General features: G+C 41.5%; 1 protein-coding gene and 1 non-coding gene across 7 annotated transcripts in view; one reads left to right on the plus strand and one right to left on the minus strand.

Annotated features, from left to right (window-relative positions):
• SRGAP2 (SLIT-ROBO Rho GTPase activating protein 2) overlaps positions 1–26,479 on the plus strand; it is a 269,932-nt gene that overhangs the window by 87,305 nt on the left and 156,148 nt on the right. For all 6 annotated transcript variants that reach the window (XM_017525240.2, XM_017525241.2, XM_017525244.2 and 3 more), the window contains exon 3: positions 13,096–13,288. In XM_017525240.2, the coding sequence (XP_017380729.1) occupies positions 13,096–13,288 (193 nt within the window). The remainder of the gene's footprint in view (positions 1–13,095; positions 13,289–26,479) is intronic.
• On the minus strand, positions 26,319–26,447 carry LOC119470736. Its single transcript, XR_005199701.1, has one exon. It is a non-coding gene; the product is annotated as a small nucleolar RNA SNORA19 (small nucleolar RNA).

The following is a 26,479-nucleotide window of genomic DNA, read 5'->3' on the forward strand; positions in this document are numbered from 1 at the left end:
CGACACATTATGGGCCTTTTCTATTCACAGATTTAGTTCTATGGATTTTTTTTTCTGTTTTATTTATCTTCTTCCTCTGCATTTATTGTGAGTCTCTTAAGTTTTACACACCATTAATTAGATTTTTAAAAACTTTTTATTATAAAAAAATTTCTCAGAGCACACATGGCCTTAAAAAAAAAATTTCAAACATACACAAAAGTCAAGAGACTAGTGTTATGGATTCTCACGTACTCATCACCCTTCAGCTTGTGGCCAATTTTGTTTTATCTGTATCCCTCACCCATTCCCACTGTCTTCCATTACTTTGAAACAATGCTAGATATAATTTATCTTTGAATATTTCAATATTTATCTCTAAGAGATAAGGACTTTTTTTTTTTAAAAAAAAAACTTAACCACTAATAAGGTTATCTAGTCTGTTTATAATCTTTTTATTAAATATATAACAATATTGCCTTGTGGTGTTTAGATCAACAACTTCTTTACTCCAGAGGTGCAGTGAATGACGATGGTTGCTGGGCCTCAAAATCAGGAAGATGAAACTAAGAGAACAGGCCACAGGACTCTCCCTGATGCTGAATGGCATTAGTAGGTTGGGCAACAGCAACATGAGTTGCATACATAGGAAGTGCCCACTGGTTCCTTGGTGTTCTCTGAATTTCTAGTGCTCATATGAACTATGGAGGGAAAAGGAGGCGGGTACGGAATGTACAGTTTCTTTTCCAGCAAGAAGTGAAACTTAGGCCCTTTCTGATTTAATAATAACACGTGAAGAAGGAGCTGAGTGGTTTGAAGACTGTTCTAGTTCTGCCTTTGGTGGCCATGTGGTTTATTGTAGAGCTTTTCAAACTGCAGGTTGAGACCTTTTACTAAACCATGAAAGCAAATTAGTGAGCCACAACCAGCATTTTAAAAGATATGTATAAAAAAATCAGAGTTCATGACTAAGGATAAATATTGTTTCATGACACTTTTCACTTGTGTGTGTATGTGTATGTGTGTGTGCATGTGTGTGTTGGATTGCCAAAGTCTGACACCACTAATTTTGTTCAATTCCTATCACTTTCTATACCTTCTCCATCTGAAAGTTAAAGGATTAAAGAACCTGTGGGATAGATTTTGTGTATTATCAGAAATGTATTTAGTCCAGGCACTGTGGCTCACACCTGTAATCCCAGCACTTTGGGAGGCTGAGGCAGGTGGATCACCTGAGGTCAGGAGTTGGAGACCAGCCTGGTCAACATAGTGAAGCCTCATCTACTAAATACAAAAAATTAGCTGGGCATGGTGGCAGGTGCCTATAATCCCTGCTACTTGGGAGGCTGAGGCAGGAGAATTGCTTGAGGCCAAAGGCAGAGGTTGCAGTTTGCTGAGATTGCTCCATTGCACTCCAGCCTGGGCAACAGAGCGACACTCTGTCTCAAAAACAAAAGAAAAAGAAAAAAAAGAAAGAAAGAAATGTATATAGTGTTTAAGGTGTACCAGGAATTGTTCTAATAACTTTACAAATATTAACTCATAAAAACTCTGTGAGGTAGGTACTGTTATTATAAAAATTTTACATAATGGGGACATTCTGGCATAGAGAGATAAGTAACTTGCCCAAGGTCACACACAGTTAACAGGTGGTGGAGCTGGCATTTTGAGCCCAGGCAGTCCAGTTCCAGAATCAGACTTTTCTCTGCTGCCTCTCCAGTTGATAACATCTCTAGATGATGGCATGGACTTTTTTTCCTCCTATTGCCTTCAAGAAGAAATGATAAAAAGGTGTTTCTCCCTCCTTCCCCAACACATACACTTAAACATTCAGAATTAAGACAGCAAGACTGAGGATTCTTAATTGGTTAAGCTGAAGGAATTCAGGGATTCTTTTTGTTAACCAATCAATGTTGCCAGACTAGAACTATAAGATTCCGCTGTGACAGACAACCACATGAGGCCATATCTCAGCATTAGAAACACATGGATAGGGGAGAGTGGTTAAGAGCACTGATTTTTAGAATTAAACACATCTAGGTTCAAATCCTATTGTGATCTGTTACTCTCTGGGTGACCTTAGGTGGTTAACTGATCTCTGTGAACCTCAGTGGTTCCCTGTCTGTGAAATGGGAGGAATCGTGGTTGCCTTTTAATGGAGTCTTACTAGGCATCAGGCATGTAGCAAGCACTTTACATTCTCCATCTCTTTTACTCCATAACAATCCAATGAAGTGACTGGTATTACAAACTCCATTTTGTAGGTAATGAAAAAGACTTAGAGAGATTAAGTGTCTTATTCAGGGAGACACAGGTACCAGATGGCAGAACTAGAATTAAAATCCAAGTTTTTCTGAATGAAGTCTATCCTCTTAATCATTAAGCTTTACTGCAAACTTATCTCCCTGTGGTGTTTTGAGGATTAAGTGAGATAATGTCCTTTTATACTTGAATAGTGACTCAATGGGAGCCTACTTGGCACATCATAAGCACTTAATAAATGGTATACGTGATTACTAGTAAATATATAAGATATGCCTGCCTATAACTTTTGTGGGGACAGTTTACCTTTCTATAGTCAATTAAATCAATTCTTATAATGAGCCAATCACTTAACATATATGTTGAGTTGTTGAAAAATAAATGATTAGCTATTCTGAAGGAACTGCTGGGCAGATTCTTTCGTTGGAATAAATTTCTTCAAGGACGGGACTTGTCTACCCAACATCCAGAACAGTACCTGTCACAAGGTGGGTGTCTTAGTCCAGAGTCCTTGAAAATAGAAAACAGAGGGAGAGGCAAAAGCGTACACTTCATTTATGAGAGTCATCCCAGGGAAGTAGGAATGAGGACAAAGGGAAGGAGGGAGAACAAAATAACAGATTGTTTATAAGTTGACTATAGCTTCATGAGAGGGTGATTGCTTGGTTTTGGGGGACATCTTCATGTAACTGTGTGAAGCTGCTGCATCTCTGAACATTCTACTGGGGCAAGGAGGGAAAATATTTCAATTCATTCATCAATTTCTATCTCCTATAGGTCAAAGTTTGATTCTTGGAGCCTCTACTTCTCTGTACTTGTTGTTGACATGACTGCTGATTGACTAGGTCCCTCCAAGTCTCATGCTCCAGTGGCAATAGAGAAAGCCTGGGGTGGGATTGAGAGGCATGCAGCATGGGTACAAGGCTGGTCCACCAACAACATATGAAGGCCCAAGAACAGCCATTGCAACTGGAACTGGGCAGACTGTTTCAGTGAGCAGCAAGGTAGTTGTGTTCATCTTTGGGTGATGCATAAACTGAATCTGGTAGAGCAGGCCCTCAATAATGATAGACTTCTCATTGTCAAAGTTGATGAGCTCTTTTCCCTGCTGTCTTATTTAAATACTCTGTAGTTATTGATACTTTTGTACATCTCTCTTCGTTTTTCCCTAGTAATGAATAGGTACTTGGTGCGTGCTTGTTGAACTGAACTTGAAACAGTGTGCCAGTACTGTATGCTAAGCTAGGTCCTGTACAAAATGAAGTAAACTCTCCAGAGCCAGCTCTATAGGAACTTAGGGTCTGGATTTTAATATTGATCTGGTTTGTTTTCAACTTGATTGTACTGGAGCCTTGAGCATATACAGTGTGCCATTGTCCTCTAAGAGAGTGGACATGTTTGAACTGACATTTGGTCTCTTCAGTTGTTTGGTAGGAAATTCTTTGGGTTTTGACTCTCCTTGGACTTTAACTCTTCTTGGACCATCCTGCTTTTCAAGACTCTCGTCTTGCTTTGTCCAGAGTTTACAGAGCCCTTTAGAACTGTGTTTGTGTCTGTTCTGCTTACCAGGCATGCCGGGCCCTCTCTGCTGGCCCTGGCTTGCTTTTCTACCCTTTTTCTTCATACTCTTCTGTGTAAACCTTCAGGTCACAGGGCTTCTCACAGCCTCCTGAGCTTCATCTGCCCATTTTAGCCCCTTTGACTTTGCTTTGCTTTGCTAATACGACCCTTCATCTGTCATCACCCTCACCTCTGTTTAAATCCTTCCCTACCCAAGGTCTCAAGAGGTCCACGTTAGATTTTACTGATTTCTTCCTCTCTTCACATAGTCTGGGACCATTATTTTGGCACTTAGGATACACAGTCTTATACTGTTAAATATTTTTGCCTGTAGTCCTCCTTTTCTCCAATTGAATTGTAGGCTCCTTGAGAATAAGAGACTGTCTTACATTTTCTTGTGCAAATTTCTTACATTTTCATGTGTGTTCCAATGATTCATCACCCAGATCTTTCCACAGAGTTGGTGTTAGATAAATATTTGCTGAGTTTGTTGGTTGATTATTGTGGTCCTTGGGACCTGACTTGCAGCTTGTCAATAGCCATGAATCAGGAGCATCAGACTAAGTGACATTCCCCAGAGGAGCTGTTGGTCTTCACATCCTGCATCTTTAGTTTGTGGTACAAGTTAATTCTAAATTTTGGACCTTGAGAATTCTGTTTCTCAGGCAAGACCTAGGAGCTAAAATTACTACTTTGGCATTTGATGTGCCAGCTTGTTCATTTGGGAGCCCTTTGTCTGTAACTTGCTATTGAGCCACTTGAAAGAACTAAGGCAGCCTGCCAGAGCAGCCGCAATGATTAAAGTTCATTGAGATATCCCTCTCATCTGCTTTATGAGGTTGCCTTCTGTGTGTTCACTTGGGGGCTAAAAGTTAATGGATGACTGAACATCCTTTGGAAACTTATAGGGCCATTTTTCTTCTCCTCTTTCCCACTGGCTGGTTTCTCTTTGTCACCAAAGGTGCATGCATTGGTTTTAGTAAGTGTGGAGTTAATGTAAGGAGAGGAGTGGTTCTTTCTTTCATAACTTTGGGTTAATCTGCTGCACGGGCAGACAGTTTTGAAGACAGCCATGTTTAAAGTCCATCAGAGAGAATTGCACTCAAAAGGAAAGCCAGGGAGGCCGGGGCTCCAGTCACAACTGTCCCCACTACCCCCTTCCTCCCACTGAGATTACTGACTTACCTTTGAACCCAAGGATGTCTCTTATGGCTCCAGTTTGCTGACTACTCTGAAGAGAAGGATGGTTAATCACACTATAGAATCATGGGCTCTAAAGTACGTGTTATTGCTAATGATTGGTGTTGGTGTGTGCAGGTATTTTCCACTTGTGGAATTCTCCTACTCATTTTGACCTCTCTACTATTCAGCTCGTATTGCTCATTAATGTTCACTGTATTTCTTCGTTTAGACAGCACAGGACTCTACCTAGCAGACATCCTCCACTGTGGTCTTGCTTCAACTCTGTTTATTGCATTCATCATGACACAAATTTTACTAGCTCCATTTCAGGCTGCTTGAGATCCAAACTCCTCTATTAGCCTTTGGAGCTATTCTTCCCCTTGCACCCTTATCTTTGATCAAGCCCCAGTACCACCTTTTGTTCCAGTAAGGACATCTTCCTCACTACCCCACAGAGAGGCCACGTTTGAACATTCCCATCTCTTAGTGTACATTTTCTCTTACTCTGGAATATCCTGTCCTCCTCACCCTTCATTTACTGAAATCCTACCCCTCCTCAGAATACTAAACAGACTTCTATTTCTTTCCCTTTTCTCTCCCTCTCTTTCTCTGCTCCTGCCTTCCTGCCGCAAACTTGGAGGCCTACTGTAATGAGAAGGTGTGTTCTGGGTCCCACGAGTACATTCGTCAACTGAACAGACAGATTTCTTCTTTTCAAGAAGTGTAGACTACCTCCAGAAGCCTGAATTTAGTAATGGGAGTCCCCACTGATCTTCCTGAGGCCTCAACAATTTTACTGTAGTATTTATTCTTGATTTCATGTACTTATAGTATATAATAACATAATTTCTATACTATATATTATATATCTTGTTAAGTATGTAATATGAATAGTTATGTAAAATTTTGAAATGTATATTTAGATAATGTCTTCACAATTAGATTATAAGTTCTTGAGAATAAGGATCTTCATATCATATTTCTGAATACTTCAGAAATCCTCACTGTATCTATTAGGGCCCCTTTGCAAGTGACCAAAAATCCAAGGCAAGGTGGGTTTTTGTTTGTTTTTTTAATGTATTTTTAAATTTTATTTATTTTATTTTTTTGAAATGAAGTCTTGCTATGTTGACCAGGCTGGTCTCAAACTTCTGGCTTCAAGCATTCCTCCCATCTCGGCTTCTCAAAGTCCTAGGATTCCAGGTGTGAGCCACTGTGCCCAGCCTAAGGCAAAGTGTTTTAAGCAAAAATTGAATGAATTGACTTGTATGACTGGAAGGTCCAGGGATAGGGCTGGCTTCTCGTCGTGATTTGATTCAGATACTTGTGTTTCCTTCTCCCTATCTCTCAGCTCTGCTTCTCTAGGCCAACTCCATTCTAACTGGGCTTTCCACTCATGGTGGCAGGGTGGCAGTGGCAGTGCCACACTCTTGTCCCCGGGTCTTCCATCTCCCAGCCAAGGCCTGGGTTGGAGAAAGCACACTGTCTTTGGAGAGGGCACGGGTGGAATCAGTTTTGCCGAAAGCATGTGGACTGTTAGTGGGGAAAACATGGATATAAGGAATGAAAAACAATTATTTCAGAAACATAATAGCTATTTGTTGGTTGGTTGTGCCGTATTTATTTATTTTTTTGAGACAGGGTTTTGCTCTGTCGCCCAGGCTGGAGTACAGTGGTGCAATCAAGGCTCACTGTAGCTTTGACCTCCTGGGCTCAAGCAATCCTCCCACCTCAACCTGCCAAGTAGCTAGGACTAAAGGCACGCACCACTACTCCCAGCTAACTTTAAAAAATTTTTTGTAGAGATGGGGTTTTGCCATGTTGTCCAGGCTGGTCACGAACTCCTGAGCCCAGGCAATTGGCCCACCTTGGCCTCCCAAAGTCCCGGGATTACAGGCGTGAACCACTGTGCCTGGCCTGGTTTGTGCCTTACTTAATAGAGTAAATTGATACGGAAGAAGACTATCAGTCATACTCTTTGAGGAAGAATATTTGCTATTTCCTAGTTTACTGAAAGTATCCTGATGGCCTTTTCTTAGAAAACTGAATACATAAGTAATGTCAGTCACTGAAGTTGTGTTATGGCATATTTAACACATTGAGGGCGGTGCTGTGTCTCTCTCTCTCTGCTCTGTGTGCATACTCATTTGTTTATATTATTATTTAACCTTGCTTGTTACCAGGTTTTTTCTTCTTTCTTTCCCACTACCCTGCTAACTCTAAGGAAGGACTTTTTGTCTGTATTTCGAGAGCACCTGAAGGGTACTCAAATAAATGTTTGCAAAAAGAGTAAGTTAAAGTAAGAAAGGACATTGGGAACTCAGTGACTTGCATTTCAGTCTTGGATCTGCAACTAAATAGCTATGTGATCTTGGTCAATCCCCTTTGCTTCTCTGAACTTTGGTTCTCACATCTGTCCCGCAAGGATTTTTGAATCCTCCCTTTACTAAGTTCATAGAAAGGCAAACTAGCAGAGTGGAGAGCAAGACTTGGCAGGGCATTCTGGTATTTTGTTTCCTGGGGAACAGTTTTGAGAGAGGCTGATTACTGTTGTGATAAGAAGTCTTAGTAAGAGATACGGAGGGTAGAGCCTGAAAGCCTCAATTGTATTCTTATGTAACACTCTGGAAAGGTACTAGGAATTAATATTCCTGAGATGGCTGAGGTGACATCATGTGTTTGTGAAAGGGCTAAAAGCAGGTGAGGCAGACTGGGTGGAAAAAGACTGGCAGTCAGACCAGGTTCCCAGTGGGGAGTGCGGGCTGATCTTCTGCTCCGCATGCTGGCAACAGAGCCTGTGGGAGTCACAGCTCCTGCCCGCTGGGTGCTGGCACATCAAGGAGAAAGGAAGGACATGCCAGTGTGACTCTCCTGAAAGATGATGTCTGTCTCCTGGCCTGCCCTTCCTCCCCCATTTTCTCCTTAGAAATGTGGTATTAATGACTTAATCAGAGAAAATTCCTGAAGAAGGGAGGAAAGAGGAATCTCTGGATTGAAAGCAATAGGCTGAACACTCTCACTCCCTCACCCCCTGTACTTTGCTGACTGGTGAATTCCCTGGATGTTCTCTGAAGTGGGGGCAGTTTTCAGAGGACTATGTCATCTGCATTGGCAGGTGTTATAATTTAGAGTCTACGTGATTGTCAGTGTGGCAGAGCCCTGCCTGTTTTTGTTAAATGATCAGTATCCTATTAGGGCTAGTTTTTCTTCCAGTTGCATGTTTATTGAGACCCTTCCGCATCTTTCTAAAAAGGAAATAAGCCTCTCTCTAAATATCAGGACGAGTGTAGTTAGTATCTCAGCTGTGGCCAAGCATGGACAAGGAGGCAGCATTTCCAGGGGGAAGCTTTGTGAGTGTGTCTTGTGATCCTGGATTTGAATTCACATATAAAAATACTCCCTGCCAGGTCTTTATCTGACACCCTTTAGAAATGATGGAATGGTGATCCACCAGTGGAGTTCAATGTCATGGCCAAGCCTACTGCCTAGAGGGGCAGCATCCAAGATTTGCTTTAGTAGGAATAGTCAATGCAGAATTCATTTAATTTATACACATGGGGAAATGGAAACCAAGAATCTGTTCCTCCTTTTGGTTCCTGTTTGTTGGGTTATTTTCCCCTTCACTGGTAGATGCTGCTCAACAGAATACGTTACTTGGTGGGGTTAAATTTTTTAATCTTTTTTTTCAGTGAGATATAATTCTCATACTGTAAAATTCAGTCTTTTAAAGTGTACAGCTCAGTTGTTTAAACATATTCACAAAATTGAGCAACAATCGTCGCTATCTTAATTTCAAAACAGTGAGGTTTAAATTTGTCTTGAATTTGCATGAAATATCAACCAGAGGTCAACTCTGATTTTCAAGAACCTTTTAAAAATTTTTGGTTCCTCTTGCAAGGGAAGCTGCAATTTTTATTCAAGTGTCATTTTTGAAAAACATAATAGGAAAAAATGTCAGAAGACATTAGACTTTTCTTAGGCTTGTTATGTGATTTTTTTCCTGCTATTGATGATTTTTAAATCTTAGATCTTCAGGTTGGGGCTCATATCCACAGCTTTGTTATAATAAAGAATATTTAAAGCGGAAGCAATAAGACTTTCTGTGTTCTTTTGTCCTTTCTCTTCTTTGTCAAGCCATGCCTCATTAGGATAGTGCTTAAACCTGTCTTTTTCTCCTTTGTCAGCCTCACCTAGCACAGTGCCTCCATGCAGGAGAGGCTCAGTAAGATTTGCTGAATAAATGGGCTCTATTAGGTGCTCAGTGGAGGCTGTTTGGGAGTATGTAGCACTCCAGGTGGCTCATGGTGACCTTAGTGCTTTGGCTTTGTGACTAGCCAGGTAATTCGTTCATACCCCTAAGATATAGCTGCTTCTAAAAAGTGAAAGCTTGATTTCTTCCCCTGTATCTCTAGGGAAGGAACTGGCAAGGACCCAACCATCTCCATAACTCTACAGAACTCTCTCATTCAACTATAAACCAGATTTGTAAAGCCTTCTTGAGTTGGTACCATGAAGCATGGTATAAGTGGTTTGAGTGGTGTGAGTCTGAGTGTGCACACATGATGTGCATATGCATGCTCGCCTAAGCACACGAGGGAACTGTGAGGAATTCCTCTATGTTTTTATAATTGCTTCTTTCTTCTTTCTACCCTTTTGTTTGTTGATAGGCCAGGGTTCAGAGGGGCCTCTAGCCTGGGCACATGGCCCAGGAGTGCTGCTATTCAGTGGCCCGTTGTTTCATGCCCCTTGTGTGCATGGATGGGGACTGCGGCCAGCATAGCTGCCTTCTTGGGGACCATTGTTTGTCTTTGTAGGAGCAGCAGCAGCAGCAGCAGTGCCTAAGGGAACACATTTTGCCCTGGATAGAACAATTGTCCTGTCTTGGAGCTGTACATCTAAGAGTGAGAGTGGTTAGAATTTCCCTTAAATGCCTGAGTGGATGCTTTGAGGATGGTAACAAGGGAGGCATCTTCTTCTTTCTTCTTCTTTTCTTCTACTTTTCTTTCTCCTTCTCCACTTCCTCCTTCTTCCTCCTCCTCCTTCTTGTTCCCCTTCTCCTTTTTGGCCAGTAGTGGGGGAGGGAAGTTGCTCAGTGGTGTCATATAACAAATAAACCACACTGGCAGGTGGTATCTATTAGCAGCATTCCCCTCCCCCCTTTTTTTTCCTGGGTCAGGGGTGGCAATATTGCTTTCTCACAGTCTCTGTCCTCTAGGCTTCCTGGTAGACCTCAGGGTGCACTCACAGGGCAAGAGAAGAACTTCCCATTAAGCTGTCCTATAGAGTAGATCTAGGAAGTGGGGAAGGGATCCAGTCTGGTTGTGGACAGGTTGAAACATAGCTAGCTAATGAGTCGGTGGGCGATTCCAAACTTGTCTTAGGGGCCTGAATCAACCCTCAGCTGGAAGGTGGAAAAGCTGATGTTCCAGGAGTAAGAGGCATGGTCACTTTGGTCATGATTTACCCAGAAATACCTTCAGAGACTCCAAACTGGTGTTCTGTTTCTCTCGTTTTTGTTTCTCTGACCTATTATTAACCTCTTTGACAAGTCAGACAAACCTTAATTTAGCTCCAGCTCCATTTGCACAACTGTTGACCCTTTGGTAAATTATTTAGTGAGTCTTACTTCAGTTTTCTCCTTAGTGTAATCAGGATAATTGTGGCTACCTTGCAGACTACCTTTGAGAATTAAATGAGATGATATATTAAAAGGCCCATAAAATGTGTTCAGTAAACACATGCTTCCTTCCCTTCAGGGTCCCAGAGGGAGTACCTATGCTGCAGCGTATACTGTGATACCCTCATTGAGGCACCTGACAAAGTCAGGCTGGAATTCCTTGCTGGCTGGATGTGCTTGGGGGTTTCTTATATTAAATCATATATCTCAGAGGCATCCTATGAAGTACTTGTTCCTTAGACAGGATAACTCTGGAGTGGCCTGCTTCTGGAACTTCATGGGACTTTGCCTGGTTCCCTCTTTTTTTTGGCAGAGGGTGGCTGTCATCCAACTAACTGTTCCTTTCTATTCCCCTGGTTAGTGAGATAACTGAGGCAAATTCTCAAGTGCATTACAGGGGACTCAGAGGGACCTGACAGCCTACTGCCCACCCATATCCCCTGTACATCTGTTACTGATTCAGTTCCTGGAAAGCCTTTACATCCTAAGAGGCCCTGGTTCTTACTTCATGGATGAGATTTAAGTAATACTAGTTAGCATTCTGAATGCCCTCTCATTGCATGGTCTGCCCACCCAATGTCTATTACAGTCAGCTTTTCATTAATACATTGAAGGAGGACAGATGCCTCCAGGAACAGTCTCAACAAGGGCTGTTACCTTTAAGCGACCAAAAAACCCTGGCAAGAACCAGATGCCTGACATGACTTCTGTAGATCGTTACCCTCAACACCCTTGTAATCAGACTCCATAAAACACAGAATAAGAGAGCTTTGATGAGTGATGAGGTAGGCAGCTTTTCTGCACAGCCTTCTGTCTGCTTGAAACAATCCTTCGGAGCTCAGTTTCAGTTCAGGTGAGGTTACTGCAGGCTGGTTGGCATTGGTGGTTGACAGGGAGAGATATGAGGATGAAGAGGGTGGGAACTGTGCTTACAGATCACCTGAGATCATCCACAAAGGACATACTGATATTTGTAAAAACAGAAACAAAAATGTAGATGGAGATGGATTATGGAGCCTCAACTATTTCAAGACAAAGCTAAATGCATCATTTACCCATCCTCATTGCTTCATGAACATTTCAGCATCATAGTTCTGATCCTCATTTGCCTCTGATGTATCTGCAGCTCATGTGAAAACTCTAGACCCCCTCTCCCCATAATGATGCGTTACATAGCATAGAAAGTATTGTTACAACTGTACTATTTGGGAATAAATTTGGGGTGTGCATAATAAGAAAAGGCATAATTTAGGTGCTCCTTTTCTGTGGGATTGGTGTCATTGTCACATCCTAATGTACTTGGAGCTGATCAGGCTTGCAGAGGAAAAGGATGAAAGAAATGGCTCCATTCTGACTCAGATGGGGATTGGGACATAACTTCAACAGGATACAAACTGCAGGCCTTCTCTGAGCTGAAAATCAGTCTGGCTTTGGCAGACTGCTTCCTGTGACTGCCAGGTCTCTCATCAGTAACAAATGCAGTGCTGCGTTTGAGGCGGATCTGGTCGCATCTGTAGCTGCCTTTGCAACAGTTCCAGAGAGGATATTTGCTAGCTCCCTACAAGGACTGACCAGCCAGAAATCTGCATGCTAGAGCTTAACCAGAAATATTTCTAGCTATGACACTGCAGAGGCACTTCAGCGTCTATTCAGCATCCATGAAGATTAAGCAACACAGATATGAGTGATATTTGTTAGTCAAAACAAAAATCTCTTTCCAAGTCTTCTTAAAAAATGATTTTCATTCTGTGACATTGGAAACTGTGGAATCTGATTGACAGTGAATGGGTTGCTTGCCTAGAAGTTCTTGTGCTTGTTTTGGTCTTGATTGCTACCATTTGACCTTGGGAAATTTTCTATCTCCATTAAAATGTCCTAACCTTCATCCTACTTCATGAAGATGCTAAACAACATTTTGAAATGATGGGGAAAAGTGCAAAAAGTAGGAGCAAGGGCTCTAAAGTCAGTCTGTCTGGATTTGAACCCCAGCTTCACCACTTAAAAGTTTGACTTCTTTAAGACTCAGTTTTCTCATTTTTAAAATGGGGATGAGGTAGCACCTGCCTCATAGGATGGTAGGGGTGATAATTCATTTGGGCCCTCTGCCAGAAGACAGCCAGATTCTGACTCTGTGCTACTAGAAATACAGTAATTTAAATGGTAGATAGGAATATTACTATGTTTAATAAGGAGCATCTCCTAAGTGATTCAGCAGATTCCTGGTTCACAATGTTCTTTAGCGGTATAAAAAGGATTGGAGTTTTTGGAAGTGGCTCATATCATATGGCCAGTTTAGACTTTAGGCTTTTTTGTTTAGGGCTTTGAATTTCCTGGGGCACAGGGAATAAGTAAATGGAAGGTGGGTGAATATGGATACGCACGGTTGGTATATTTAAGGCTGTCTTTCTGACTGTCTTCTCTTGTTTTTGTTGTAGAGATCCGTGCTCAGCTCACAGAGCAGATGAAATGCCTGGACCAGCAGTGTGAGCTCCGAGTGCAACTGTTGCAGGACCTCCAGGACTTCTTCCGAAAGAAGGCAGAGATTGAGATGGACTACTCCCGCAACCTGGAGAAGCTGGCTGAACGCTTCCTGGCCAAGACACGCAGCACCAAGGACCAGCAATTCAAGTAGGGGCTCTGTGGCTGTTACTCTCAAAGATCTTGGAATGGTGTCCAGGGTGGATGGGGGCAGGGTGCGCCACTTAGATTCATCTGGATTCAGGAGTGTACTAGATTCAGATTGGTTGAAAGCCCTCAAGGATGTCTCCTTTTCCAGATCAGTCTTATGTGCAATTCAACATTTCACAGAGATGAGAATACGTGATGAACCATGCTAATAATAACAGCAAACTCATTTATAGCTCTATTGCCAGGCATACTACTAAGGGCTTTACATATATGTTAGCTTGCTTGATCCCAACAACTCCATATGATGGTTATTGTTATTATCGCCAATTTATAGATGAGGAAACTGAGGCATAAAGAGGTTAACTCAGGGTCTGTCAATCTCTCTCTCTCTCTCTCTCTCTCTGTCTCACACACACACACACACACACACACTCTCACACTCACTCACACACCCCTAGTAAATAGTAGAGCTGGAATTCAAACCCAGGCAGTCTGGCTCCAGTGTCTTTATTTTTAACCATTTCACCAAACTGTCTTTAACTAGAAGAAATAAATGATGTTGAAACTGTTATATCTAAATCCCTGTCTAGGCATTGCTAAGGTCTATTTCTTCTACATTTACTTCATTTTATACAGCTGGCCCCCACTGGTTCCCACTGCCATTGCCCTAGTTTAGATCATTATCTTTTTTGCCTGAATGACTGCAGTATTTACTATATCTTCTATAGCAGAGATTTTCAACCCTGGTTGCACATTAGAATTCCCTGGAGAGCTTTAAAAAAAATACAGAAATCTGGGCCCCACTCCAGACCAATTAAATGAGTGGGGCCTGGATAACAGGGTGGTGTAAAAGCTTCCCAGGTGATTCTAATGAACAGCCAGCATTGAGGACCACAGTCCACAGCAGGGGTGTCCAATCTTTTGGCTTCCCTGGGCCACACTGGAAGAAGAAGAATTGTGTTGGTGTACCCGTAAAATACATCAACACAATGGTGGATGAGCTAAAAAAAAAAAAATTGCGAAAAACAAATAAAACCTCATAATGTTTTAAGAAAGTTTACGAATTTGTGTTGGGCTGGACGGCTCCCATGTGGCCCACAGGCGGTGGGTTTGACATGCCTGATCTGCAGCTTCTCCCCATTCCAATCTGCCTGCTTCACTGTGGTTGTAATTAGTCTTCCTGGAACACACTAATGATCAGAGAGTTTTTTCCTGTAAAACTTTCAATGTCTCCCCATTGTCTATATTCTTTTTATTATGATGATGATTGTTATTAGAGATAAGGTCTTGTTCTGTCACCCAGGCTGAAGTGCAATAGCATGATCTTGGCTCACTGCAGCCTCAAACTCCTGGACTCTAGTGATCCTCCTGCCTCAGCCTCCCTCCTGAGTAGGGACTGCAGGTGTGCACCATCATACCCAGCTATTGTTACTTTATTTTCTCTAGAGGCAGGGTTTCGCTATGTTGCCCAGTCTGGTCTCAAACTCCTGGCCTTAAGTAATCCTCCCACCTCAGCCTTCCAAAGTGTTGGAAGTACAGGTGTGAGCTACCATACCTAGCCTATCTATGTTCTTGATATTCAAATTGCAGTCTCTCAGTGTCAGCATCATCTGCACGGTTAGAAATGAAGAATCTCAGGTCCTACTCCAGTCGTGCTATGACAAGATCCCCAGGTGATTTGTGTGCACATTGACATTTGAGAAGTGCTGTTCTGTAACAGAGGTACATGGTTTTTGGCTTGGTCTTTAAGCCCCTCTACATCTGGTCTCAAACAGCTTTCCAACCTTTTTTCTTGTTTCTGTTCCACCATACCTTAGCCAAACAGAACACTCACTCCAGTGGGTCACTGGCATCCTGTTATTTGAGCTTATGTGGTCAGTCTTTACATCTTTGCATGTCTAAGCCATGCCCATGTCTTAAGACCCATCTCAGGTGCTCCTTGTTCCAGGAAATTTTCCTGATTCTCCCAGAAGAAAGAAAGTTCTCCATCTTCTGAATTCTTACAGCATTTTATTTGTTCTTCTCTTAGGGCATTCTGCACTGTCTGCCTTCTGTTATCTTCCCATAGTGGACTGTATAAGTTTGTCTGGTGTCCCACAGTGCCTCGTATAATATGTGGTGTGTAGTAGATGCTCACTGTAATGTAGATTCCACTATATTGTGGAATAAATAAATGAATGAATGAATTTAAGAATTAATGCCAAGTGTATCTTATTTTCCTCATTTTCTATTTTTGTTTATTGCCTTAATAATACAGGACACAAATTATCCTTTAAAAGCCAGCTCTGTGCAATGAAGATGGGGTTAAGGTTCAGGAGAACATGACATTTCAAGCCAGAATGAGAATTTCCTCCAGATGTTTTTTCCTCAGAGTTTCTTATCTTTCCCAAGTCTTATTCTCTTTATGATAAGAGAATCATCTGATAATAAAATGTTATTTTAGGATGTGATTAATGAAGACTTAGGGGAGGAATCATTTGCTTTAGAAAATGATTCATGGATTTATTCTATTGGTAATCTCCTCCTACATTTAAAGTAGCATTTGATTTTTGATACTATATCATATTCCCAATTTATGGACATATTTATTACAAATTAAGGTTCAGATACGTTAATCTCCAAGTCATCTGAGTTGCTCTGATTAGGATCACATACGAGGAATAGGGTGGTTTCTCCAAGGCTAGAAGAATTGATTTAGTTTCTGTTAAAGATGGTAGCTGGCATCATTTTTTTCCTCAAATACTTAGTGAGTATTTATTGATTGACTAATTCTGTGCTTGTACAAGGTATTGGAAGATACAAGAGAAGTTTAGGATTCATATGTAGTTGGGGAGAATATTTCAGATACAGGAAGCAATTAGAGCATAAAGCAGTAATGATCTTATTAAGAGATCACTGGTGTTATGTACAACATAGATGTGATGAAAAGTCGGAGATGGATAAAGGGTCTGGAATAGTCAGGAAAGTTGTTATGAAGCAGGTAGGACCCAGGCTGGAGAAGTAGATTTGTGTAGGAGAGGAGAGAACAGCAGGTGCAGGTGAGAGGAAGCAGGAATATTTGGTGATGAGAGGGTGTAGGGGCTAGTGTGGGATCCAGCTTTATTAAAGGGAAGGTTCCTAACACATTTGTCTTAACTAATTTTCATTGCACATTCCTTGAACTCCTTTGTGCCTTGGGGGGTAGCAAGGAACAAACTGCCTCTTCTGCATAGCACTTATAATAGATGAAGAAATGGGCATTTAACAAATTACACAATTAGATATGTAATTTAAAGTTGGGGTAAGTGTTGTGGAAGGAAAGTATTTGATACAAGGTGATACAAGAACCTGGAAGAGGGCAACTTTTCCACTTTATAGCTGGTTTACTCCAGTAGCTTCCTGTCTGATCATATCCTGAGTAACAATCAATCTACCTATTCAACAAATTCCTTTTAAATACCAACTGAGTTACTGTGCTCTGTTTTGATTCCTATAGGAACTAACATAAGCTTAGGCATTCCTGGTTAAGCTGAGCATGGTGACTTATGCCTGTAACACCAGCACTTTGAGAGAGTAAGGTGGGAGGATTTCTTGAAGCCAGGAGTTTGAGACCAACCTGGGCAACATAGCAAGACCCTATCTCCACAAAAAACAAATATTGGCTCAGCATAGTGATGCATGCTGTAGTCCTAGCTTCTCAGGAGGTGGGAGGATTGCTTCAGCCCAGGAGTTGGAGGCTACAGTGAGCTATGATTGTACCAGTGCACTCCAGCCTGGGTGACAGAGTGAGATCCTGTCAAAAAAAAAAAAAAAAAAAATCTCTGGTTAACAGGAAAAAGAACTGTGTAAAGAGTATAATGTGAAATGTGTTTTAGTAGAGATATGAGAACACAGATATTTTTAAGAGCAGCAGAAAATAAGGTTAAATAAGTAGAGTAGATCCCAAATGATAGCTCTTTGATAGCAAGCAGAGAAGTTCAGATTGGGTGTGGCAGCTTGGTAGTGGGCCCTCTGGGTTCTTGGGTGGGGAGGGAACATGAGGGAAAGAGAAGGCCAGGATGAAGGTTTTGGGGGTGATCTACACACAGTGTAAGAGCAAAACAAACAAACAAAAAAAAACGGGAAGGGGAGTGGAAAGGAAGTAGGAATAGATTCAAGAAACTTAATAGGACTGGATAACTGACTGGATAAAGAATAGAACCATAATGATCAGAGGTCTCTACCCAGTGTCTCTACCCTGGTGACCTAGAAGAATTGTACCATTCATGATAGAAGCGGGGGTGTTGAGGGGGGACCTGTTTTGAATGGTGATCCTACTTTGAACATTTTGGGTTTGGAGCAGTATGAGGCCATCAGGTATCCAGGTGATGTCATATTGCTGAGGTAAGAGGCTATGACTGGGGAGAGGTAGCAGAATCTTAAGGGCAAAAGTGATTGTGGAAGAGATGAAGGTATATGAATTCAGGGAAGAGAAAGAGGAGAGCAAAGAGCTAAATCCAGGACCCCATGCTTAGGGAATAAAAGTTACAGGTTGGTAGTAAAAGTTGCATACAAGGAGAAGCAAAAGCTACCCAAAGAGAGAGAGAGAGAGAATTGTTTTGTTTTTTAAGGCAAAGAATAGAAGGTAAGGTGGGAAAGTGTTGTCTGATGGAACCAGAAGTGTTTCAAGTAGAAGACCTGTAAGAGTAATTTCTTATTGATACCCTCTCATGTATAAGGTATTGTGATAGGCCGGGCGCGGTGGCTCACGCCTGTAATCCCAGCACTTTGGGAGGCCGAGGCGGGTGGATCACGAGGTCAAGAGATCGAGACCATCCTGGTCAACATGGTGAAACCCCGTCTCTACTAAAAAACTACAAAAAATTAGCTGGGCATGGTGGTGCGTGACTGTAATCCCAGCTACTCAGGAGGCGAGGCAGGAGAATTGCCTGAACCCAGGAGGCGGAGGTTGCGGTGAGCCGAGATCGCGCCATTGCACTCCAGCCTGGGTAACAAGAGCGAAACTCTGTCTCAAAAAAAAAAAAAAAAAAGATATTGTGAGAGATGCAAAGATGACTAAGATGAGCCCCAAACCCAAAAGCTTTCAATCTCTTAGGGTGAAACATGTGAAATAGCTGGGTTTTTTATAAGTCAAAAAGGCAATTTCATATAGTACAGCCTGGCAGAAGAGGAGATAGAACATATGTACAAATGCATTTAATACAGGCAAGGTGGTGAGAAACTCCGTAAGAGAGGCTCAGGTAACATCCTACCTTCATGCATAATTTATTCCTAAAAATGTATACAGAAGTCAAATGGTTGAATGCCTAACTACAGTTGCATGTGGAGTAGGTGGGTTCTATTATTATAAATAAGTGTATATGTGACATTCTGAATTACACCTCACCTGATATATTGTTAGCATTGTATACCTTGTCTTTAGTTCTGTTTGTTTTTCCACAGTTAAACTCATGGCCTGCCTGCTTAAGTCCAGTGAATACTTCAAGAGTCCACATAGCTGATGAGTTCTACCCTTATTTTAGTAATACAGTGATGAGACCTCTACTTCTTAATGCAACATTAGTAACAGCACTTTGGTTGATCCATCTCCTCTTGTTTTGGTGTTGCGAAAGATAACCAAGTGTTCAGATGTTTGCACAGTGCAAGCATTGCTGTGCAGAGACAATCTTCCTGCTGAAACAGAATTGGTACCTGGCCGTCAGCATCACTAAGCCAAGCTTGAAACATTTGCCGGCAACTGAAAATTTGACATTTTGGCATAGGAAAGGCATCTTAGGCATGTCACATTTTGTTAAGATATAAGTTTGATTGATGTAACAGAACCCAAGTAATAATGGCATATACAAGACAGAGGCTGATTTTCTCTCATGTAGTAGTATAGCTATTAGCCGTCTAGGGCTGTCAGGCTTCTTATACCATCCCCAGAGTGTTGTCCTCTTCTGTATGACTCAAGAAGACTCACTGCCACCATGTTCTCATTCCAGCCAGCAGGAAAGGCAACAGGACAAGGGGTAGGTATTGCCTTATTTTTTAAAGGTACAGTCTGGAAGTGGCACATATATCTCTTCAACTCATATCTGACTGGCCAGAACTTAGTCCCATGGCTGTACTGAACTGCAAGGGAGGCTGTGAAGTGTAGTTATTATTCTGGGTGACTATAGAGTTTCTATTAATATAGAAGAAGAGGAAATATTGGGGGACAATCAGCAGCATCCACCACATTGTCCATGTGTGGTATATGGAAGGACAAGTGTAGGAAAGACCATGACTACCCATCCATTTAGAGTACCACAGGTGCACAAAGAAGAGAGATTTCTTCTGATTGGGGGACTGAAGAGGGCTTTAGGGAGGTCAAGTTCAATGCATGGGAAATGAAAAAATAAAAGTGCCAATGCTAGATATTGATCCTTTAAGCACAAGACATTTGAGACAATGCAGCAGTTATAGAAAGAAGGTGAAAAGATGGGAAAGGAAGCATTTTAGATAGAGAGAGCAGTGTTAGAAAAGGCTAACAGAATTGGGGACAAAGGCTGGTGGGTAACTCATCTGTTTTGCCAAAGAACAGGAATTATAAATATGATCATGAAATAAACCTGGAAAAGACAGGGGCCAGAAGATTAAAGAGGTCTGTGAATGCCAGGCGACAGGGTTTGGACTTTATTCTGTAAGCATGAGGACCATTGATAGTTTTTGAGCAAGGAACATAATTATGGCTGTGCTTTGGAAGGGTAACTATGGCAACAATGCATATGATCAATTGGAGCAGAGAGACTGGAAGGAGGTAGCCCTGTTAAGAAAGGAGTCCAGTGGTGAGGTTAATGTGGGCCGAAACAGAGGTCATACCCTTGGAAATAGACAAGATGGGGCCAAGTGTGAGGGCAAGAATCAATGGAAGTGAAAGAAGCTGGAACAGAGAAAGTGCTCTTGGTTTCCTGGGTCTCTGGAGTGACAATAGTACTATATTTTCATTCAGTCGGTGAACTGTAGCCTTGATTTTGCTGACTCTAGGACTGATCCCAGAATAGTTTATTCTCTGCCCAGAACATCTCAGCAGGCACTCATCACCTCCCCCGGAGCTGTAGCAGCTGTTGGCCTAGCAATGCCATGAATTTGTCTTCCTGTGATGCCAGGAGAGCAGCTGCCAGTGGCAGCTCTGGACAGACCCATCTCAGGGACGTGGAAAGTATTCAACTTGGGATGCGGCAGGTTAGCCAGGGCTGAATTTGGTCCACATGGATTCATCTTACTGTTTTCCAGGCCACTCTCTTGCCCTGGCTAGGTTTCAGTCACTCATACTGGGCTAGGTTGGGTATTTTCTTACAGTTCTAAGTGACTGCCTTTAGGGATGGACACTGCTGAACTGCTTTCTTTGTCTTTTGGACATTTCCTCCCCTGGAAGCCATTACCCTGTCACCCTTTGGCTTTGCTTCCTACTCCGCTCTGCTCCTGCTCACCTTTTGTCCTCTCCCACACTATGCTCAGTACAAATATCCTCATTAAAGCCGGCACAGTTCTGACTCCATTGCAGAACCTGACCCTCTGGTCCCATTCCTCTCCTTTCCCCTTCCCTCGGAGAATGAGAGATGCTACAGATAGAACTGTAGTGATTATTTGACTCTACCTTATTCTGCTTTGTTTAAGACAGGTAACATGGCTTCCCTCATCCCTGTGAGTTGTGGGAAGACCCTGCTAATGTCTGAAATTCTGTCAGCCTGATTTGATTAAGAGCAGTGATAAAGTATTATGCAAGGGTAGGAAGCCTTTCTAGGGAAGATGTTCTTACATTTTCTTTGGCTCCTTGAAGAGCATAAATGTATTCCTATTTGTTGCTGAGCCTTTGATTGTCTTTTTTAAGTGGAATTTGTGTTAATATTGCCCAGCAGGACTCTAATTGATAATGCGTTGGCTGGTTTTCTTTTTTTAAATAGACTTGCTGTAAATTACCTTTCAGTCATAGCTCACTTGGTTTTGATCTCCTGCTTTTAATAGCTCATTTTTTTAGGTAGCTTTTTTTTTTCTGTTGAGTTTTTAGAGGAATACTTCTACATTGCTATCCTGCTGTGTTCCTTGCAGAGACCTTCTGCTATTTTATAACCTACTGTCAATATCTTTGCAGTGTTTCTCCCAGCTCCTTTTTCTCCTCAACACATATTTGTTGACTGTTTTAGAGGTTTTGTTCTAAACTCATAGAGGACAGAGATCCAAAGAAATAAAAGGAGTAGTTCTTTCTCATATGAATTTATAATCTAGTCAGGGGAAAATTAAATTCAAATACAAGAATACAAATCTTTAACATAAGGCTATATGTGTTAAGTACCAAGTATACACTACAGAAGAGATGAGGCTCAGTCAATGTGGTCAGGACACTTCAATAAGGAAATGAGATTGAACAAAGCTTTAAAGAAAATGGCTCTTGATAGATGGAGAAGAAGGGAGGGGGAAGATGTTCAAGGAAGAAAAGGGGCATAGCTAGATGAAAGAACAAAGCACTTTTGAGGTACAGTGAGTAGACTGGTTTAGCTGAGAGAGTAAGTGGATATGGAGGAAATGGAAAAAGGTAGATAGGTTTGTATTGTGGAGGGCCTTGACTCTTGATTAGAGATTTGGCTCTATGCAATAGACACTAAAAACCACTGATGGTTTAAATACGTATGAACTCTGATTAAGGAAGATTAACCTGGTGGTAGTTTGCTAAATGACAAGAAACATGAGACAAGGAAACCAGTTGCTGCAGTAGATCATAAGGATCTAAATTAGGTTGGGACGGTCGGAATGAAAAGAAGAGGAATTTATCTTTCTGTCCATTTAGCAAATATATATCTTCTTACCATATGCCAGACACATGCCAGATACCACCCCTGTACTCCTAAAGCTTACAGTCTAGAGACAGATGGAAAGCACCTGGTACAGGAAGAATCTACAGGAATTGCTGACTGATGGGATTCAAGTTTCCAGTGAGCTTGGAAGCCACAAAAGAAAGAGGTCTGTCAAGTGTCTTTTTGACTTAGGTGACTGATAATTTCTTTCATAAGTTTTAAACAGAAGTCAAGAGAAGGAATTGTTTTTGAAGGGGTAGAATATCAGAAATTTCGTTTTTGGATTTTAAGTTTAAGACGTTAGAAGAGTATTAAAGCTGAAATTTCTAGTGATTGACAAAATGAATGGCTGTATTCAGGGCTAAAGAGATTTTTTGGCTGTTGGTAGAGATTTGCACATGTGCACAGAGAGGGGATGGTTGAAACTGTGGAAATATATTTGTGATTTCCAATAGTAAGGGTTTAGAAGGACAAAGGGGAAACTCCCTTTGTATCATCTGTGATACTCAGATTATAGAGTGTATAAAGGAATTTAGATGATATACTTATTTCTGCATCATTCAGTATATATTTTAGGAACCTAATGATGTATCAGGAATTGGGCTTGGTACTGGAGATAGAGAAGAACAAGACAATATCCAATTTTCACTAATATTAAATTAGCAGAATATCCAGGAGGTAGACATAGAAAGTAAACCTGCTTGTTTGGCTGGTTATCAGTTGTGTCACTATTGGAAGGGATGTGAGGGAGCAGGGCCTAGGTATCTCAAGAATTTGGTAGACACTCAACCTGCAATACTCCTTTCAGTGGGAGGTTAGTTACACAATTAATTAAAGAAAAATTCATGTAGAGTCCGTTTTCTTGGCCTCAGGCCCGGTATTTGAATGTGCACCATCTCTGTGGTTACATCACTACTGCCGATGGATTCCTTCTCTGGAATTGTGTTCAAAGTCATTCACCAGTCTCGTAGGATAGCATTGGGTTGAAAAGCATAGAGTCAGTAGGTGGCCGTGAAAAATGTTATAGCTGTGGTTGCAAATCAGAAAAGGGTGGAGGACCAGAAAGTTCCTCTTTGAATATAAATTGACCTTCAGGAGGGAAGTACTAGGAAACATGAAGCTGCCGGAAGGGAGAACCCCTGACTTCCTGGACCAGTGCGTCACTTACACATTTTGGACATATTTGGGAGCTGTTTGTTCCCTCAGGAAAGATTTTGCCCAGATGTAGCATCTGGTGTTGCAAGGATTGGCTTCCCTTCCCCATGGCTCAAGATGACTTTGCTGAGAAATTAACAGAAGGTTCCTTGGTGTGTTTTGCATGGGCCCAGTTCATGTAGAACCTTAGATCGTGGTTGAGTCCTTTTTGGTGGAAGAGTTGGGAGGACTTCTCACACATTGGTAAAGCAGGATGGAAGAGACACAGAAGGCCATTTGGGAATCAGCAAGATAGGATGATCCAGTCTTTGGAAGAGAGTAAGAATGCAGTTAAAAGTTCTTTGGGAAGCTTTGTGACTTAGTGGGAAAAACCAGAGCTTTGAGCCAGAAAAACTTGGGTCTGAATCCTGTCTGTTCTACTCCTGTGTGACCTTAAGCAAATCACTTAACCCCTGTTAGCCTCAGCTTCTTACCTGTGAAATGTTGAGAGTAATACTTACCTTGAAGCGTTCGTCTAAGTATTTATATATACATCTATAATGTATATACAGCACTAGCTAATGTCTGTGACTTAATGGATGCTCAATAAATGGTAGCTGATAAAATTATCAGGAAGTGTCAACCCTGGTAGTTAAGATCACAGGTTCTGGGAACCACATTTCCTGGGTTCACAGTCCTGGATTTCCCTCGCTTACTTGCTATGTGATTTTTAGATGAAAGTTTTTATTCACTTCAGTTTCCTCATTTGCAAAATGAGAATAATATTTGTACTTACCTTATGGAGTTGTTAATGCTGGTTAAGTGAATTCATAAAAATGTGAAACACTTAGGACAGTGCTTGGCACATAGTAAATGTGAATAGTAGCAACTATTATCCCTGTTTTCAGGATCTGGGCCTGAGCACAGCTATACCAAGTAAAACACTGGTATAGTAGATGCACTGGTCATTCTGTTAAGAGTTAAGCATTCCTAAGCTTGGCTAGGTAATTTGTCAGTTTCCATTTTCTTCAGATCCCTGTGGGTCCTCATGAATGAGAAATTCATCCCCTACCCTGATTTTTATGGTATAGCCACATTGGGCAGGACATATGCAATTATGTGACTCTATGTAATTGCATGGTCAGTCCCTATAAAAACTCAGCAATTGTATTTTTTTTTCTGTAAGGTGTCATATAGTTCAACCTTGGTGGGTTACTTTTAGACCCAGGCTTATAATCATGAAGACGAGGACATTTGTCTATAGCCACTCTCCGATTTTCTTATCCTCTTAGAGTTAATAGTTAAGCCCATTGCCAAATTGCTGAGTTTCTATAAGGATATACTATTGAGGCCCACGGGCCCAATTTTGACTTGGGCAAATAAAAGAAGGCCAGTCCTCTTCAGCTTCCTGCAGTATCTACCATTGAGGCCAGCAGGCCAGGGCAGTACAAACCTTAGTCATGAGTATAACAGTATATGGTTTACTGGGTTGTTTGTCTCATGAGGCCAAACAGAAGCTCCCAAGCTTCTACATAAATGGCTTTATATCTTCCTTTCAGGGTAGGGAATGATAAGAGGGCATGTCAGAAGCAAAACATGCTTTTATGAGTAAGTGGTAGGATGCTAGAGACTCCTGAGAGTTTCCTTTGTCTCCTAGGATCTGCCACTGGAATGTCAGCAGGCCATACCTCAGGATTTCAGTTCCATGGAGCAAAGACAGTGGTGATCATGTTCCTTGACAACAGTGCTAGTGTGTGGGGAGCTTTTAGTTTTCATTTTCTCTGCTCCCAAAAGCCTCATAATAATTCCATAGCAGACACACAAAGCAATGTGTCTAACTACTACTAAGCAATGTGTTCTTGGGATCTTTAATTCTCAGGAATTCACAGCCAATTAAATGAATTTACTTTGATCCAGTTCTCTTTTCAAGGCAAGAGCTGTGTCATCTTATTGGGAGCTGACTGTGTTAAGTGGGAGGGTTTACAAGATAAGAAGAAAAGACAGTCTCTGCCATACATGCTTTTATAATTGAAATGGGGAAAATCGGGCAGGCTGACAGAGAATAATAAGAACACATGTGCACAGGAATCTAAAAATAGTACCACATTTAAAGCAGTTTCCAGTAGTCACCAGGAAGAGAAGAAAGGTGGAGTACTCAGGAGGGACTTGTACTTGGTTCAGTCAGGGAAAGGTAAAAGAGAGTATAGTTATGTTCTCAATTAGATTTGTTCCCTAGTTAATTGAAGTAAAGACTTTAATATCTAATTCCTATGCTGCACAGAAGCATCACACAGTGAGGAGAAACAGTGACATGAGAAGGACTCAGTGTTAATGAAGGATTTAGGGAGAATGAGAAAAAAGTAAGGTTTGGGTTTTTCAGAGTTGAAATAGTTTTATCTTTTCTGCTAGCTCCTCCTTTTGTACATTGCCACTATCATTGCTCATTGGGTTTTAAATTCAGGGAGAATCAATGAGCACAGTTCTGCTTAATATATTTAGGGTGCAGCTGGTTAAAGAGCCAGGATTAGAAAATGAATCGAACAAACTAGGATTATCTTCAAACTAGGATGCTGAGCTGTGTTTGCTGATTCCTGCTTAAGCAGTCGGGACAGGGCATCCTTGCATGAAATTCAGACATCCCTCCCTGGCAGCCTCTGTGTTAAAGTAGAGGTTGCAGAACAAGTCTGGCAGCTCTCAGCCTGAACCCTTGTAAACAACAGATGTTCATAACTAAGTTCTAGGGTGGGGGTAGGGGTTATTGTTGATGCTTGAAATTCTTTGAATTTATAGGCATCATCTCAGGGATTTAGCAAAAGGAGGAAGTTGTACAGAATTGATTTCTGCAGTGTACAGGTAGACATGATGCCTCAGATGGATTTCCTTGAAGACAAAGCGCAGGCTATTGAGTGGATTCTAAAACAGAGTGAGGTGAACCCAGGAAGGCAGGCACAGTTAAGAAAAGGTTGGCTTCTTAGGCGTATTGACTTCCTGCCTTCCTCTTCCTCCCTCACCCCTTTTTATACATGGACTGGATTTGTCAGCCTCCTTCTTGCTTCTGTTGTCTGTGGTAATGGGTGAAAATGTGTGCCCCCTTTTTTTTTTATTGTTTGAAGGTGACTAGCAGCAATGACTAAATTAGTCATACTGCTAATTAACCTCCAAAAGGTTTGTTTAGAACATCGGAAATATCTTTTCTCTTGAAATAGGGAAAAAAGACATGAAATGTGCACTTCAAAACTTTTTTTTTTTTTTTTTTTGAGAC

Source organism: Cebus imitator, unplaced genomic scaffold (genome assembly GCF_001604975.1).
Source record: "Cebus imitator isolate Cc_AM_T3 unplaced genomic scaffold, Cebus_imitator-1.0 Scaffold38, whole genome shotgun sequence".
Classification (NCBI taxonomy): Eukaryota; Metazoa; Chordata; class Mammalia; order Primates; family Cebidae; genus Cebus; species Cebus imitator.